Source organism: Pyrgilauda ruficollis, unplaced genomic scaffold (assembly GCF_017590135.1).
Source record: "Pyrgilauda ruficollis isolate IOZ18807 unplaced genomic scaffold, ASM1759013v1 scaffold4, whole genome shotgun sequence".
Classification (NCBI taxonomy): Eukaryota; Metazoa; Chordata; class Aves; order Passeriformes; family Passeridae; genus Pyrgilauda; species Pyrgilauda ruficollis.
This window is the reverse complement of record NW_024525489.1, coordinates 7,727,737-7,747,204: the sequence shown is the minus strand read 5'-3', so window position 1 is coordinate 7,747,204 and position 19,468 is coordinate 7,727,737. Positions and strand designations below refer to the sequence as shown.

Here is a 19,468-nt window from a genome sequence, read left to right as displayed (position 1 = left end):
AAGTGAAGAATACCTTTATATATCTACAGAAGTAAGAACACATTATCTGTTCCATTGTTAGTCTTCTAAAAATATGTGGTTTCTAAAATGTACCCGGTGTAAAATAGTTGAAAATGAAAAACAAATTTTGTAGTCTTGATATAGTTTTTAAGAAGAAAATGCCAGACCATCAGGGTTTACTGTCTCTGCTCCATGGTAGTAGACATCTCACTTCTTGCAGAGGCCTTGTGATGTCAGTAGTACTCTACCTGTATTGTGAGAGTCCAGCCACTTGGATCAAATGGCCAGAGTGGAGCTTCATTGCCCCCAGAAAAGATCTTGTGCAGTGTGCAACTACTCCAGCAAAAAAAAATGGGTTTGCCTGTACAAGAGGCAGTAGATGCTAATCTTGACTGAATTTCTGCCTAGAGCGAATGTGGACAACTCTTTCATTTTTCCTACTGTGCTCTCTTTTATTTATTATTTGGAAAAGTTCTGGAGTGAAATTGTGGCTTTAGTGGGAGTTAGGCAGGTCAGCTCTCCTGCTGGTATTGACCATAGGAGCTGCATCCTTAATCTTGGAACTGGCTGTTAGTTGATCTTCCTGCTTGGATATTGTAACTATTAGGCCTGATCCAGGAAAGCACTTAAATGTCTCTGTAACTTTAGGCATGTGAATAGTTTTGCTTGTTCCGGTGGGAATTCTGGCATGCATCTGTGCTGAAGTGCTTTGCTGGATCAGGTCCTACGCCTCCACTGGAGGTCTCCTAGGAATATGACAGCATTGTCAACCAAACTAATATGACAAAAAGAGTCTAAATTTTACTTTTTAATTGAAGGTTCCCAAGAGAAAGCTATGCTTGGAAAATTCCTACATCAACCTATCCATATAGTTGTCTGTTTTTTAGAGATATAATGGAAGGAGATGTGGACAGTGAGAGGTATTTGCTCTCAGCTTATCTAAAATGTAACTTTTGAAATAGTTTTGCCATTAGGCAGAACTAAAAAAAAAATTCTCTAAAACACTGTATGGGTATTAAAGAAGCTGAGTTTAATGATGGTTGCTGAAGGACAAATATAATCTCTATGCTCAGTGCAATCAGAAGAAATACATTGTTGTAAGTGTTTCCTGGTTTGGATCAATACTACTTGCATTGGTGTTTTGTTTCACTTTTGTTTGTCGGGTGGTGGGCGACTAGTGTTTCAAAGTAATTAATATGAATTATTGTTACAGGAAAGCATTTTGGCAGTGAGCTATACTCGTGTAAGTTATAACTGGTGTACTTACACTGATTAACTTTTTGTGGGGTTTTGTTTTTTTTTTTTTTTGACAAGAAGGCATACGTGATTGTCTTTGAATTCAGAACTTCTCTATCAGAGAAGCTGGCATATCACATGTCACCAGCACAGTGCTTTCTGAGCCCAGCTAGCAAACTGTCTTTGTCAGCATGTTAAAATGGATATTAAAGGATATGAAAAGTCTTGCATGACCGAACAGTGAACTTTATGTTAACTGTGCATTTAACAGTGCAAATCTTTAAAAGTGAAGTCTTTAGTGCAGCATTTAATTGATAAGCTTTGCAGTTGTGGTTTGAGGAGCCTGCATATCTCCGGCTACTGTTTTGGCTTCAAGTACAAATGTTTAGTCAAGTCCTTTACTGAAATGCTGTGAAGTCTTTAACATCCTGCAGCAGTGATGCTTGCTAATTAAATTAGGCTGCAAGGATGGTTAAGGACTGGGGCACCTTTCATACAAAGGAAAACGAAGAAAACTGGAAACGCTCAGCCTGGAAGAGGCTCAGGGGGATGTTGAAAAAGGTTTTAGATACCTGATGGGAGGGAATGAAGGAGAGCAGCAGACCCTTCTCAGTAGAGCCCACTGTTAGGATAAGAGGCAATGGGCACAGATTGGAACACAGCAAATTCAATCTGGACACAAGAAATCATTTATCTATTGTTAGAGTGGCTCAACACTGGAATGGATTGACCAGACAGGTTGTGAAGTCTCCACCCAGCTGGACATGATCTGGGACAGCCTGCTGTAGCAAACCTTGTTTCAGCAGGCGTGTTAGAGAAGGCAACCTGTGTTCTCCAGAGGTGTGTCCAACCTAAACACTTCTGTGAATGAATACGCTACTGCTGTGATGCAGTAAAGGGGCTTATAGGTTATTTAATATATATGATAATTATAACCATGTTCATGTTTTCATACACACACGTGTATGTGTGAAATCAGCTGGTGAACACCAGATATATTGCAAGTATTCCTGTTTTAGCATAATACATGTTGTTGACCAAAGCACTGTGCATGTATATATTTTTACTCATGACTCCTTTCTGTTCTTCCTCTAACCCTGTCTTGATTTGCTTAAAATGTATTTAAATGTAAAACACTCTTGAAATGACTGGTGGGGTTGATTCTGTGGGGTTGATTCTGGACATAGCTTTTAAAGGCCCTCAGCTTTCTTTGGTCCCACTTTTCTTATTCTTGCACAAGTGCATGTGGTAGAAAAAACAGCCTTGGCAACAAGGTCAGGCATTGTTATCTTTGTTTTTTTGTTTTTGGAGGGGTTTGTTTTGTTTTTAATTTTTATTGAGTTGGCATATTTTTGTTTTTTTTTTCTTTTGGGTTTTGCTTTTTGTAGGATTCTTACGGTTTAGGGTTTTACTTTTTTGTTTGCCCTTTTTTTAGGATCTTTGGTCCTTATTTGGAAAGATTTTTGGAATCCCTCTAAATACTTTTTTCATTAGTGTTTACTTCACTAAGTAGAATGAATGTTCTAAGAGCTGCTAAGCCAGCTAACCTGTTTTGTCTTAAGCCAGGAGGAAAAAAAGTTTATAGTTGTAATACTGTTAGATAGACCTCCTCTAGTTTTATATATGTGGGAGGGAGCACAACTGCAAATACTGAATACAACCCAATATCTGCAGAATCAGACCAAGTTTATGAATTGATGTTTGGAAATACATTTTTTCTTCTGAGATTTTGGTAAGCAAATGGTTTATCAATAAATACTGTCTTCAAAAATGCAGTCTTGATTCAACATTTGATTTTAGAAGACCAAGGGTTCTTCCCATATGCTCTTAATGGCATCAGAAATGCTGGAAATTGCTTTTGTTTTTCTAAATGGAGTTATAAGGGTGACAGATTGAAAATTGATGTGTTTTGGTGTGCAGCTTAGATTAATAAAATCCAAGAACCATTGTTAAAGTGAACACTGAATTTTATGGTTGAATTAGATAAATATGTAACTATCTGATACATACCTTAGGAAATACTGTATTAGGTAAATAAGTCCGTGAACAGGTACTGTTATTTTTTAAAATGTTTATTTGTTTCTTCATGTCGGTGATTTCAGGTTAAAGGTTCTTACAGTGTTCAATGTTAAATGTTACATATATATTTTGTATGGGTACAAAGGGAAAAATAAAGTGTACACAGTTTTATTTATTAACTCTGTGGCTCAGAAAAACTTTTTAAATGTCATGATTGCAGTTTAGAATGTCCCTAGGTCTTTGCTGGAATTACTCAAAATAAAGTTTGATTAATGTACATGTGATGTCCTTGTCTAGCAATGAAAAAGGATTCTGCATGGTATTGACTATTTCCAGGTTAAAAAAAATTAAATGCATAGAAGATGTAAAAAGACCCAAAACACCTTAGAAAAAGCAATTACATGATTCAGGTTTTTCAGAGAAAAGTGAAAGCTATTTTCTAATTCTGTTTTTCAGTTTCCATAGCTAGACGTGTCCAAGACCCATTAGCTGAGCTAGTGAAAATCGAGCCCAAACACATAGGAGTTGGAATGTATCAGGTAAGATAATACGTATCATTTAATCTGAGTAATCTGTCATGATATAGAGCACCACCAAAATGCTGCTTTGTAATTGTCAACTAGTTATGTCTCCTTTAAAAGACGTTTTCAGTTTTGATGGAGTGGTAGTAAATACTTAGAAGTCATAAACTGCTTTTTTTAATCTCCGCTTTTAATGATTGTGATTGAGACTCTGAAATGGCTGTAGCCAGATGTATAGTCTATTAAAAACATCAAATCAGACAGTAACCTGATCTGTAAACCTTTCTCTTTTTCTGTATTGTCACAGCAATGGGGTTTTAGCTCTTTGTGTGAAATACAATGAGATATTGATCCTCCATTTAAAAGCCATTAATTTGTACTATTAGGTGCATTCCTTTTTAGAAGTTTGTAATAAAAGGGGTTGTTTTGAAGCTTTTCATTTACTCAAGCTGAATTGGAAAATGTTTGACAGTTGTGATTTTTATACATTTTTGTAGATTATTTCTGAGAAGAAACTTTTACTTTCCAAGTTTCTTTACAAAGAGCATTATGTTAGGAAGTGGTACATAAGTTATTGTCATTTTACAGCATTGGCATAGATTCAGGATAGCATTTATGCATGTGCTGAAGTCCCACCAAATAAAGAAACAAAACAAAAAAACCCCCAGAAAATATGGCATATGCTTTTCTCTATATTTTTGAAACTGTAGAACATGAGTAAATTTGAAAGACTACAGCAGAATTCAGAACAGAAAGCATAGAATTGTCTGGATCTGTTCTTTCAGGTCAGCTCATGAGCATTAATGGGATAGAATGCAATTAGCAGCCTAGAATCCCTTGCTGCCACTGCTAAAGGTGGTGTGACAAAGAGAAGGTGTTAAGAAAATCTTCCAACAAATGTATGTCCTGTTTTGTTTTTACAGAACTGAGGTCAGCATTTTTGTTGGTTAAAGTAGAATTCCGAACTGCTTTTGTAAAGTCCTATTTGTATTACCACAGATGATAGAACATATTCATATTGCTGCAAATTTATTGGTAAACCTAACTTAAATAGTCTTTTGGTATCAATTATGCCATACTCTTTGGCAGAAATTGTATTGAACGGCTGAAACACTGTGGATTTCTTCAACATATGTATCCAGATTTCAGTAAAAATGTGCTTTAATGGTGGCAGCTATAAATATGGGTGTGGTCATCAGGCAAAAAGATGAGCTTCAGTCTGCAACGTAGTTGTTTTCCCTACTTGTGGAGACCCAGAGCTTTAATTTATAACAGTAGCAGTCAGAAATAATGGGAAGTGATACAGATTTTTGTTCATCCTTGCTTTAAGGAAAGAAGTATTAAAAAAATAACCTTGAAATACTGTGTCAGCATTTAGAGAAGTTGATTGATTTTTTTTTTTTTTTTAAAAAATAGTTCCAAGATGGAATATTTTACTATTTGCAGTGTACTGTGAATTCTTAAGTACTGGGAGCTTGCATTGCTGTGTCTAGAAGATCCTGATTTAAATGCATACCATCTCTTGTGGCCCATGTGGACATTGTGCAAGCATACATCTAAAGCAAAAAAACATGGAATTGGTGGTGGTCATATGGTTTTGGGATCATGATACTATGAGATGAATGTTGCAGTTAACAATATTGCGGCAGCTCACTGCAATCTCAGGGACTGAAGCTGGTGTCATTTACTTTTCATTCATTGAGAGCAAGGTAAGAACCATGTTCCTGGCCCTTCCAGAGAAGCTTCTTGATCCACTACAGGCGTTGCAAGTAAATGCCCAACTGTGTTATTTGTTATTGTCCAAATTGGTTAGATAAAAAGTTTCAGTGAAATAAATCCTAGAAGCCTAGGGTAGAGGTAGACCTCAAATACTGTTCATTCCCTGCTATATGCTTTTTTAGTTCTTGTCATGCTTTGAATAAATCTGAGGTAGATACACATCCTGTTGGAATTCTTAAGAATCACCACAGAAGCTGTAGCGTGCTTGTTCAAAGATACATAAATTTCTCAAGTGCTGGATCTTAGTGACATGACTGAAAGCAAATTTACACTCTTGAAAACAAAGTCAGAAAGTTTGCTGCCCTCTGGGCATGACAGCTCTCTTGTGGCGCAGGAGGGGGATGGGAGGAGAAGAGGAATTAAGCTTTTCTGCCTTGTCTTCCTTTTAGAGAGACAGCCACTTGCTGGTGTCTCAGAGAACAGGCATGGAAAAAGCTCTTTTGTTGTACAGGGAGTCCCAGAGTAATGGCTGATATAATCCCTCAGATAAAGAGTATTTCAGATATAGAATTTTATAATATCCAAGGCAACTTGAAAGGTTTTATTTCATTTAAATTTGTAATCTAAATGCTGGCTGCAGCTTTTTATTAATTTCTGTGGTGAAATATGCAATGCACGGTCTAGATCAGAAACACAGCAGTCTTTTCACAGAGGTAGTTGCTTTCTCAGCCTATTGTAACTTTAAACCTAGCATTTAAATATGACCTTTCCTTTCTTAAACACCCTGAAATTGATATCTAAGAATCTGACAAATCCAGGTTTTGTCAGTCTTGTCCTGAAAGAGGGATAGTGATTAGTCTGTCAGCAATTAGGGAGAGGCAGGCTGAGACTGTGCTTCTGCCCATGACCATATAGCACAAGCAGCATTGTGGTTTCTCGAGGGATGGTTGCACACTCACTGTGTGTTGATAAAGGAGTGAACTCCCTGAGGGGATGGTCCTGCCTTTTCTGGTACTTCTGCCCAATTGTCCAAATCTTTTTGTGGTGTTTGTAATGGCTACCTGATGTCCTGAGTTGGCATAACGGAGGGGCAGCAGTGCACAGCTTTTGGGGGAGCGGAGATGGGGCAGCTGCCTTCGCAGCAGCCTCACTAGCTTGTGACATGGCCTCTGCCAGTTTAGGATAGCCAGAGGTCCCAAACTACTCTGCTTGAAAGGCAGTGGCAGAGACAATAATTTGTCTTTTCTCAGAGATTGAAGTGAGCAACTGGTGAAGCAGAATCTGCCTGATGAAGGCTGTATCTTTTGCAATGGGACAGTGGTACAGGAGCATTGTGTGTTCAGCTGGGTGACCCCTTTGGGCAGGAGGTGCTCTGCTGCTGTCAACAGTGATAGCAGTGCTACAGGAAAGTGAAGTGCACGTGTGCTGAATCCATTGCTAACAGTATGAGCTTGCCCAAAGTCTGTGGAGAGTGTGCCACACAAAAAAAACTGAGAAGAGGCTGCATCTTCTCCAGTTGCTACTTCCATGGGATTTTGGATCCCTCCCATCTGGTCTCTTGGTATTTAATGTGCACATTTGTGAGAATATTGGTGTTCTCTAAGTTTTCTAATGCAACTTTTCCAACCAAATCTGCTCATCTGTGTATGGATACTTTGGATATGGAATTGCAAGTTTCAAAGTAGCAGGAGATCTGTGTAAATTGAGTCCCATCAGCTGGGATTTGTTTACTTATTTTAGATGGAAAAAAAAGAATTGAAACTTGAACTTGGCCACCTGCTTTTATTCTCATTTCAATTTATGATTCTGAGTTTGTGCACTGCCAAGAAAATCAGGTTTGTCAGAGAAAAATAAACAGGCCCCAGATCTCCTAACAGGTATTTCCTTAAACAAAGAGAAGCACAACCTGATTTATTAGAGCCTCTCTCAGACTAAATTCCAATTGCCTAAAGGTCCTTGTCTTCCTTCATCTTTATCTCATTAGGAAAATTGTTCTTTCCTCCCAGACAGGAACCTAGCTAAAATTAATTTATCACCTTCAGGCCATATTAGTATGATTTCTTCTGTAGTTAAACATGAAGATGATGCCCAGATTATGCCTGATACAGAATATATTTGCCTTGTCACCTCCCCATGCCAGTTCAAAGCTAAATTTCTATTCTGGGAGAAGCAGTTAGTGGCTCAAGACTTTATTATGCTGTACACTGAATTTTAGCAATGAATTACCATTGCAGTTGTAGTGATCTTGGAAGATACAGATAAGAGCTGAGAACAAAGCTGCTTCACAAAGATTGTGGCTAGGGAATTGAATTTCAGAGCAAAGAAAATGAATGAGAAGACAAAAAAAATTTACTCTCAAATAAAACCCCAACTTTTCAGAAGTGAGTGAAGGAGCACTAAGCATAAATCTTCATCATAGTAAAGAGGGGAATTAAATTAATATACTTTTAAAATGTCAAAATCAGAGTCTGTGTTAAAAAGCAGAGAAATGAGAAATAGAGCTAAAGGAATATGTTAAGTTTGGTTGATCTTTTGATGTTCATTTGATGTATAAAATCCCTGGATCCTAAAAAAACTAGTAACCTCTAGAGAAAGAGATGGAGGTCAAACTCATCTGCAGCCTATGAACAAAATATGTGATCTGTATTGTAGGATTAGAAAGTTTGACAAATTCTATGTGATATTAAAAAATGTGCACTATGTCTGATCTTGAAAATGCAGCATTCTATTTGGTCTTTATAATTTTGGGAGTCCAAAAATCTGTTCATACTCTATTTCTGGGTGTAGTAACATCTTCACTGTTGAACATGTTTGGAAAATTAGCATCCTAAAAGGATGTAAAGGATAATATATGTAGTTCTGTGTCCTCTGAAGTGGGAGAATACCTGATTACAGATGTACCTGAAATATTTTGTGTGAAATAAATAAAATCTGTAAACAATATTCTTAAGCAGCATTCTGTCAAGAAAAAAAAATAACATTTAGCTGATTTTTGGTTTGTTTTCTGTATAATGCTGGAAGGTCCTGTTCAAAGGAGTGTTTCATAAAGCCTAATCAGGGTGTCTGATTATAACTGAATCTGGAAATGTCTTTTTATGCCTCCTGTCCGTGTTCCTTTCCATGGTCCTCTAGTTATTGAAGTGCATTGCTTTTGCATTTGATTATTACCTGCAGAAGTTTTATTGTTTCAGCTGCAATTTGATATTCATTCTAGGCTTGAGTTTTTCCCCCAAAGAAGATGGGTGTGTTTTGGTAAATGGCAGTCAACTTTAGAGAATGCTTTTAATCAGATACACTTTCTCTTTAGTTAGACCAGTTTTCTTAATTACAGCATTGCAGATATAAACCACTTGAAAATCCACAGCCAGCTAGTTAATAGTGAGGCATCTCACTGGAGGTTGTGTCTCAGTTGGAAAGGAAGGAGCTTTTTTCTTTCTCCTAGAAGTCAGTGTAGAATGCTGTCTGCTATGGCAGGCCATCCTTGCCTGGGTCCATCCTTCCTTGTCTCAGGGCCAGTGAGGGGCAGCTGATAGACAATGGTGGAGAGATGTTACTGGGCTCTCCTGCATATGCCTGACATTGCACGTGTCCTTCTTGTTTGTTGTGTTCTTTAGTTGTCTTCCTCCCTCCAAAGATGTCTGTGGATGGCATCGTCACTGCTGAGACTTTTTACCTCCAGGTGGTCCCTCTGCCACAGGAGGGCTATTAACCCTCCTGTTGTGAGGGGCGTTATTAACCTCACTTTTGACAGCAGTACTACTTAAAATTTTATTCTTTTGGTGAACACCCATCATGCATATTATTTGCTAGAGACAGTCTCACTGTATATTTGAGGGGATGAAGATATCTGAGAGCTGAACTATATAGAAACATTTTAGAAATACAGGGATCAAAAGGGGAGACCTCAGGGATACCTCTAAGTGTAGGAGTATGACCAGATGTAGTTGGATCAGCCCGATTCAGCTGTGGGCTGAAAAATTCTCTGCATTATTTCTGTTGTCTTTACTGCAACAGAATCTGGCTCATCCCTTGCACTGCAGGTTGCCTGTTCTTACAAAACCCCAGCAAACAGAACTCAGTAGCTTTCTTTGGGTGAAGCAAATCTTGTACTGTTTCTCTAGTAATGAAAACTTGAAAATTTATGTTTAAGTAGAAAGCTTCTAACAGAAAAAAAAGCTGTGAGGTAACTACTACTAGTGATTGCAAATGAGTTGTCAAAATCCAAGCATCAGTCATCACAAAGAATCAGTGTTTAGTTTGAGAAAACCTTTATCTTCTTTTTTCCTTATAATAGACACACAGTTTTAAATGGTGAAATATATGAGACTTTGTATCCTTCTTGGTATCTGATTTTGGTTATATCTTCATGCAGTACACTTTTATTTAATAGCATGAAGCAAAGTACTGCAGCTGATTGTTTACCGGGAGTGTGTTTTTCACTGAATATTTAAGGAGTTTATTCCACCTCTTTCTTTATTTTGGAGGGTTTTCTTGATTGACCCATAGAGTGTATGAGTAGTTAGGTGTGTTCTTGGATAGCATAGGAGAATCACTCATGTATGATGTGAGAGTATGATGACATGACGTGCAAGAATGTCTTTTTTTTAAACCTCTGAGGTGGGATTGTCAAAACAGCCTCAAACTTGAGCTTGCTGTGTTAAGCTTAATAAAACAAGTTTGTGTGGATTCACAACGTAGGTTTTTTGATTAAGAAAATGGAATGTCTTATTAGGTGAGCAGTGCTTTATTCTGTGTGCTTCACAGTGCTTTTTGTGTGCTCCTGTGGAAACACAGTTCAGCAGGAATGTTGTTTGCTGGTCAGAATTCTAGGTTGCAGGTTTCAACATCCAGCTGAACAGCCTGTCTACAAAAGGCTTCAGCATTCCTTCTGTATTACTACACTGAGTATGCACATGCAGTTCTGCAAAGAGCTGAACCTCCTTGGATAACATTAGAATTTCATTACCTTGTTTATGGTTTTCTGTACTTAAATTGAAGTGGTTGCCTACACAGAATTTTTGCTTAAACAAAGCAAAGTCTGAGGGTGAGAATACCAATGCTGAGTTATGTGTATCTTGCAGTACTGAAACAACTTAGTAATAAATGTAAATCACTCCTTTTTGGCAGTGTATTGCAGTTGGCTGGTTAGGAGTGTACCTTAAGATGAAAATCCTAATAAAAGGAGATATGCTAGTGGACTGGAATCTGAAATGAAAGAAACTATCTATACTTATATAAATTTAAAAAATAGCTAAAGGATCTTTGCCATTATTGTAAATTAAAAAAAAAAAAAGTAACTGGACAAATTCTGGGCTGCTTCTGTATTGAATCTCGTCTCTGAATAAACTCACTGGGACTTTAAAGACAGGGACATGCAGGATAGTATTTCACTATGCTCTTAGGTCTGCTCTTCAATAAAGGAAACTTAAACCTCTCCTGTGAACCTGTAGTCTCCTGCAAAGACATTATTGTTGCTGAATGTTTTTGCTGCGTACTGCAAGTGATTGCTTGCCTTGAAATTTGTGGAAAAGGGAAAGTACTCAAGATTTTAAGTTTTTTTTACAAAAACTTTTTGAGGGACAAGGTGTGGTGGCTGTACCTGTAAAATATTAAGAGCAGTCCAAAAACCCATTGTCTTGTCAGTAAGGAAAAAGGTGTATTTATGGCTTTACTTAAGTAGATATGTAGGCTGGTGAATATGTTTGTGCTTAATACAGGATTTTTAGCATTGCACACGTTATGGAAACCTTAATTTTCTTGTAGTAGGGATGAAATATTAGCTCTGTGAGGAAAGCAACCCAAAAAATCACGTGCTCTTTGCCCAACATAATTTTTAGGGTAAATTATGAGCTTTCCATTTTGTAAAGTAAAGCTCTGTGAACAAAGCCATCTGACATCCAATGGGAGCGAAGTCTTTGCAGACAGCTTTGCCAGGGAGAGGTAATAACCCCATAATGTTTTGGATGTTTCCCCACCCCACTGAAGTAGGTGCACAAAACTTAAGAATGCTTTCCAAGTAAGTTGCACCTCTGGCAAGTTTGTGTAATTTAATCTTGAGCAGCAGTTCTGCTGACTGCCAGGATTGGTTTATATATCCTGTAACTTGGCAGTCTCTCTGGTTGCATCTACCTATTCTCTGGCTGGCAAAGAGAAATCAAATGTTCTGCCAGCAAAGCACAATAAACTTTTGCTAGTCTATTACAGCCGTTTGCAACAAAACGAAGGGATACAGAAAGAAATAACTGCTGTGTTATTAGTTATTTTAGCTAGCACACTGTATTTACTGGCATCTCAGAAAAACATACCAGCTCAATGAGGTGAGATGCTGCCCCTTTAAGGAAATGAAGCAAAATGTGTGCATGTGTATTTACAAAGAGTGCAATAGCAAAGTGGTATCACCCCATCTGCACATGTCAGTCATGAAGCTGCCCGTGCACTGCATCTCCTTTTGCTGCTGTCACCAAAAATGCACTGTGGACAGCATTTGAACACTTGTCAGAGATGTGCCTTTGTAAGCAACTTGAACTGCAGGTAAATTTTATACATTGCTGCTAATAATCCTCCTCTCACACTGCTGCTATTTATTGTTAGAGAGTTTGTAGCTGCATATGTGGGCTTTTACAGAGCTGCTGAGGTTGTAGGAAAAGTAGGGAAGCTCCAGAAGTGTTAGTGTACTGAGGTGGGATGATCTAAGGGTGTTGATAGGAAACAGCTGTTGGACAGATTTGCCCTCCCTGTCAGTTTGTTTCTGATTGCTTAATTACCAGTTCTCTTGGCAGAAGTTTGTTAGGAAGTTTTTTGTCACCATATGACAACAGTCTTGTGATTCGTGCTGTAATAGGGTTAAAGTGATATGTGTTGTTGTTCATGGAAAATAGGTGTAAAGGTTGTTTACTTCCAGACCTCCCTAAAAGCAGCACATAGAAAATTGTGAGCAGGATTGCCCAGATGTAGGGTACACTGTGTGCAAACCTGTTTCATATTTTAGTTTGATTTTTTTTTTTCCAGTTTTGTAAATGTACTTGGGCAGAGGTAATTCAAACATAGGCGGGCCACCTGAGTGAAGATCCACCAGGCATATTAAACTTTTTGAAAGACTGTTCTGATGGGGGAGCCAAGTGGCAAGAGGAGCAAAATGGGAATTGTGAAGCTGGGATCCTGCAACTTGGCTTGATATGGCTTCTCTGTGCATTGGATTGGAAAAACTTGTTTTGACTTGGTTGACTAAAAGCTGAAGCAGAAAAGACAATGATGAAGTCTTTGTAAAAGTATTTTGATTGAACAGCTTCTGAAATGTGTGAGATGCTGTTGGGTTTCCTGTTTACATTTCAACTGTTTAATAACTTTAAGTGAAAAGACACAAGTTTAGCACTGAAGAATTGTTCAGCTCCTTTCATCTAGATTCCAGTTATATTTTCTTAACTAAAGTTCTTCGCATTTTTGAGACAGTCTTAAAAATTCTGCAGTAAAAAACAGAGCTGCAGATTACTTATGGAATTACCTGTACCCATTATGAGCTATTTGTGATTGTGAATTTGTGTTCAGGATCAGTTATCTTGTATGTGAAGTAAATTAATTTCTAAGCTGTTTTATTACAAATTGTATTCTAATTTTAATATAAATATTATAATGATAAAATTGTTCAAACCATTACCATAATAAAAACATCTCTTTAGTGTCTGAAGTCAGGTAAAAGTGGCAGTAGGGATGTGAATCACTTGCTTTGAATGTATGTGGGGGCCAGTTTAAACAGCACAAATGTAAATATTATTTGTTGCTGGAATTCCATAGTCACTGCTTGCTGTGCAGTGGTCATCTGTTGCATCTGTTGTTTTGGTTTCATGAATTAACAGTATATTCATTTGACTCATAAGGAAAAATACTAATACTATCATGCTTTTGAGTGATTCCATGTGAGCTTGTAGCACAGCAGCTGTTGATTTGATACCCAGAAATCTGAAATGAGCAATAAATTTGTGCTTTCTTTTAGTAGGAGAACAGAAGTGGCAATTAAAATTCTTATGATACTTTAAAACCATAAATGGTTTGCTAATATATATGGTTTCATTGGTTGCTATTAAATAAAGTATGAACTTGATGTTCTGCAATGAAATTCATAAAATAATTATTTTTATGTAGTTTGAACAGATAGCAAATTATGGAATGCTGGAAGAATTCTATCATATGTTTACTTAGGGTGTTAATTAATTTTTCTCATTAACTGTTTACTATAAAATATAAGTAACTGATAAAATTCCTACAATATGTTAATGTACATATTTATTTTAATATTTGACCTGTGATCAAATTTTTCTTCTCTCTTGAAGAGTAAGAAGATGAACTTAATGTAGGAGGAATTTAAGTTAGTGTTGGTGTTCCTCATGATAATTTTGTGACAGTTATGTCGTTCAACAGACATCACTGAAAACTGTAATCTTTTTTCACTGAGACAATGTAGCATGCAAGATTTCTCTGATGTTTTGTAATTTGTTGCTTTTTAGATTTTTATCTTGCTAATAACACTTATCCTAACAAACAGTTTTGAAAAAATCATTTTAGAAACTAAAATCATGTATTGCTAGACAGTGATTAATATCTGTGACCTTTATTTTTGTATCAGGAACATAAATATACACTTTTTTCTGTGTCAGTCATTGTCTAAGATTTCATCTTTGTTCTGCTTTCCATTACATACCATGAATTATATGAAATTAATTTAATCGCTACTCCAAACAGAAATTAATGTGCCCTAATCCAGAGTTACGTTGTTTGCTTTTACAACTGTAAGTCATAAGTAATTAATTTTCCTTGGAAAATTAATTCACTTACCATTCCCAGTAGCATCATATGTTGACACAGGGTTATAGATAGTTTAATATTTTTGTTCAGCATGTTGGCTTCAACTTTGGAAGACCTTAAAGCAAAACAAATTCAAATTTACTCAACTGTATATAATTCAGGGTTATTTAAAGTGAATGTTGTCTTTATTGCTGTCAACCAGCTGATGGTGATGATTCTAAAATTATATTCAGTCTTCCAGAAAACTGAAGTCTATGGGCATATGTGATTTATTTCTTCAAAAGCAAAAAAAACTGTGTCATATCATACATTTGGATAACAGGGCCACTGGAATCTCATCAGTAGTAGAAAAATTTAGCTCCATGGAGAACATAATATATATTACAAAGCCTTGGGCTAAGAAGCTCTGTTTTTCCACCTGCCTCATGCTGCTTGAGATATTTGTAGGATTCATTACTCCTGTTGCACTCAGAAGTTTCCTAAGTTGCCTTACTTTGGAATGTTGTTTTGTTTTCTATATAGTCATGGACAGAAGGACATCTCTTTGCAGCTCCAAAGGGCATAATGGGCACTTGTGTGGGTGGCCCTGTTGCCCACAGCTGACTGTCCTACATAAATGGCATTGAGTAGCGGGGGCCAGAAGTCTTCCGGAATGAGAGAGGCAGCTTTTAAGTCTAATATTTCAAGTTTGCCAGGAGGACCGCTTTCCTTTTTTTTTTTTTTTTTTTAATTCTGTGCAGCTCCATAAAACATGGTGTTTATTACTTTGGTTTATTTTTATTTATTTAAGTCTCCCAGCTGAAACTCCAGCGATGGCAGTGTTGCAGTTCAAACAAGCAAGGCTTATTTTATAAATGTCCCTTTGTGAGTTGGTGGCTGTCTTTTGCCTGAATGCAGGGGCTTGATATCAGTGACATTTAATTTAAAATTTTAGAGGTTGAAAGCAGAAATTGACATTTAATTCCAGTGTAAAGTTACTGTTAGAACAGGCATAAAAATATTATTGCATTAGCAATCACAGGAAGAAAATAAACTATGAGTACATTAATAATATACAGTCATATGGCAGACTTCTGTAAAATAGAGCAGTAGATAGATGAAAATTTTTCTGATGCTTTTTTCACCAAAATACATTTTATTAAGTAGACAGTGTACAGAAAAAGTATTCAGCTAATATAAATACTAATATAAATATACTAATAGTGCCTAAAGGTAAATTTCTCTGTACACAGTAAAGTTGTGCATAGATAAATTTTATCACACATCTCTTATACATACATGTGTGTATATGCAGCATTGATGAATGTGTTGACAGAAATCTGTAACTGTTGCTTTCAAATTCAATTATCTTGAGTTTCCCTAGCCTAGATGAGATATTTAATGCTGCGTTGTGTATCTGTTAGTGTTACGAGTCTCAGTAACTACTGCTAGCTGTTTCATTATTATGGCTAAACTATTTTTAAAATATTTCACTATGATGCTTAAAAATGCAAAGTGTCCCACAAAAAAAAAAAACAACTGATGAATTGAGTTTGGCCACATACTTCTTGGCAGTCGTGTCTATAAGCGAAGATGTGTCCTACCCACCGCACCAAGCTGTTCTGGTGCTCCTTATCAGGCCTGCCAGCTTGAACAAAGTGCAACTCATGCCAAGCCTGCAATTGTTGTGCATTTCTTCACTTTCACCTACCCTGTGATTGGGTGTACTTCCCATCTCGGGAAAGTGAGAAGCATGAACCGGCTTTATCCTTTTCTTATCCTTCTTGCTGGAGCATTTGCTGATGACAGGTCTGAGAGCAGGATGCTCAGGACACCGACCCCACTGTATCAGCATTCCCTTTAGTTGCCCTTCTGTCCTACTCTTATCTCTAGGTATTTCATGTAGCAATGTGTTGCCTATGAAAAATCTTGTGAGCCAAACAAAAGCCATTGCTGTTCTTACAGATTTCTTGGCAGCGAGAGTTTGTGTTTTTGTTGGGAATATTCTCATTCATTTTATGATGACAGTGATTGTCTAAATTTGTAAGAAAAATTATGATGAAACAATTATTGTTTAAAAAGAATCTGCAGAAACTGTTTCTTCAGGCAAAATTTCTATTTTGAACTAGACTGTAGTTTTGGATTAGATAATTCAGAGTTGGCACTAATTCTGAAAAAAATGTTGAGCTATGGAGTACAATAGCAAAAACCCCAAGAAGCTTGAACAAACGCGTACAGTGTCTCCTAGCGTAAGTGCCTGGCTCTTCGGAGGCCACCAAGAAGTCTGGAGTGATTGACATGCATTCTGGCAAAGCATTTTTTTCTCTTCCTCACACCCCCCCCCGCAACAGTGTTGCAGTCAGTCAAAGTGTATAGACAAAGCTGAGTGAATACCAGTTTCCCCAGTACAGGGGCTATTTTTTCAGGAAGTCTAACTCAAACCAGATGTTTTGCTTAGACCTAGAGTTTGTTGCTGCCAAGCATCTCATCAGAGGTCAGAGTTCTGGGCTCAGGGCCCTGCTAGAATTCTTTCACAAATTGCTATTCGGTGAGGTTTTAATCCTAATGGAAAGAATAATGTGCTTGTAAAATCTGCAGTTATTACAAACACAGTATACATATTGTGGACTTCAAATGACTACATATTTCATTCCCATAAACAGGGAATGCAGATGAATGCAGTGTGTAATAGTTTTAGACATTCAAACTTAAACCAAGTATATAGTTTATACTACTGTTAACCATTTGCATTCTTAACACTCCTGTAAAATGAATAGTAATCTTGACTAACAATTGGCAGCTCGAAGCAAAACAAAATGAAAAAATCTCCAGCATGTTTTGACTTGTAAGCTGTTTCCTGAAGTAAATAGTAAATGCTTTTAAGAATGTTCAAAAACACTCTGCTTGCTAAGGCACTAGGTTTGGCACAGTTTGTTTTTTTCCTTCTTTTATTTCTTCTGTCTCAGTTTTTAAATGGCTTGGTAGCAGCATTTTATGATCAAGTTAATCTTGCTTCAGCTATTTCTTCATATTGCAAATTATTCACCCCAAAACCTGAGTTGAGCGTATATGCTCCAACTTACTTAAAAACAAATGTTGGTGATACCAAGTGATAAGAACAAGATTTAGTGATAAAAAAATCTTGCTGTATTTTTTTGTCTTCTTGCTGGGAGTAGTATTGATAAATTTCTGTTGTGATTCTACTGAAGTGAACTTTGAGTGTAAGGAAAAATTGTAAGGTAACTGTGGTAGTGTGCAGCAGCCTGCAGCTAGAGAAATGCATATCACAGTGGAATATGTATCTATTCAGTGTAATATGAAGATTAAGATTTGGGATATCAGAAATTAATGTATTCTATAGAAAACAGTACTGTCGTGTGAAATTGTATGATGTCACTGATATCTCAGTACAGTGAGGTTATAAGTGATAAGTTGTTTCAGTTTATGTTGTGTGGCATCTTATTTTTCACTGAATGCTGCTGAATATGTTATTTCCATCTTTTCAGAGTCTTACATCTTAAGTATGTTCAATTACATTTAATATAACTGCTGTTTCATCACATCCTCATTTGTGATTTTTATGTAAATGTGTTTTCAGTTTGGTGGAAAGCATAACTTAAGATAAAGGTGTTGTCACTCAAAAGAGTTAACATTTTCTCATTCGTGTGATGACTGATAGTCATGCTGGAAGGAGATAAATACATATAGGCACTATGTCTATGTTAATACTCTGTATCCTGAGACATGCTGAGGTGTTCATCTATGTGCAAATTACTTTTATTACTTGTTAATAATAAGCAAAATGGATAATGATACTACAGTGCAGATTCTCCCTTTTGGAAAGGGGAATCTTATACACTGGTTTTAACTCTTCACTGAATCTCCCTGTTGACTAAATGTGTTTCATGACATTGAATTTGGAAATTTGTGAAACAAATCTCTGCTATATCAGTCCAGTTGTTGAATAAGAAATTGATGAAGCCCATATTGGAAGCCCATCATTTTCAGACATGCTATGCATCTTTCAGATGGTAGAGAAAATGGCTTTGTTCATGCCATATTTTTTATAAAGGAGAATGTGGCCAAAGTGATTTTGGTAAGCTGCTTTTCCATTATTGTGTACACTTGTATAAATCATATTTTTCGATTTATTTATGTTTGTTTGTCCAGAACTGAATTGGAAAACTTGTGTTCTCTCTGTGGGTAGATCCTAAGTTTTGGCTTCGCTATGTTAGAGTCTGCATTTTTATTACCTGAAAGTAGTTCAACTGTTTACTAAACACATAAACCCCCCGAAAGGCTTACACTGCAAATCAGATTATCTTAGTGCAAGCTGCTGCCTCAAGGTAAGAAAGCCAATATTGAACATGCAATGAAATTAATACAACCTAATCATTCAGATACAATGAGAGAAAGTGGAGACAAACTGCAGTCTTATAAGAGAAGCTTTTTCATATTAATGAGTTTCCATTTGCCAATAATTCTGTCATTTGTAACTTGAATCATTCATCACCCCTGCAAATGGTTCTTTCAAGACATTATTTGCAATTTTGTCTTGTGTTTTTGTCCTTGATGTTGTGAAAATGACCGTCTACTGTTACAGGAATGAAAAGAGATCTCATTCAAACATCTTTTGTGTTTCCACTTTCAGTGAAAAATGTTTTTCAAACCTGCAGCTGGTTATTTCTGCAGGAGTTCCCACTTATATTGAGGTTTGATTGACATTTTGAAATGGCAGCTTTTCATGAAAAGCTGTTAACTTGTAGAATTTGGTTATGGTACTAAGACAGACTGACTTTGTTCTACTGTTGGGGCCTGTCCAACCTAAACACAACCCTGCATCTGAATTTAATAGTGCTACTCAGTACAGGGAGTGTGAGCTTTTTTCTTTTTTCATTTTTCTTTTCTGTTTTTTTAACACTGTTGCTTCTGATGTATTTTTGAACTTGACCTGATAAGTACTCATCCTGATAGCTTCACTGTCAGTAATCATCCTGGTAGCTTCACTGTCAGTAATTGGATTAATTGGCATTCCCCTTTCTCGCTCTCCTGGGCTAACTAGGAGAACCTAGGTTGTGTCATAATTTCAGTGATGGAATATATTTTCATTTTACATGATGAAAATAAGTGGAAAATGTTTTTTAATGACTGTACAAATACTACAATGTCTGTCTTTAGATAAAAATTACTAACTG

The 19,468-nt window shown here is 36.7% G+C and overlaps 1 protein-coding gene across 1 annotated transcript in view; it reads left to right on the top strand.

The window, feature by feature from the left end:
* SRBD1 (S1 RNA binding domain 1) overlaps positions 1-19,468 on the top strand; it is a 124,531-nt gene that overhangs the window by 71,186 nt on the left and 33,877 nt on the right. Inside the window, exon 19 of the mRNA XM_041477222.1 lies at positions 3,712-3,794. Within this exon, the coding sequence (XP_041333156.1) occupies positions 3,712-3,794 (83 nt within the window). The remainder of the gene's footprint in view (positions 1-3,711; positions 3,795-19,468) is intronic.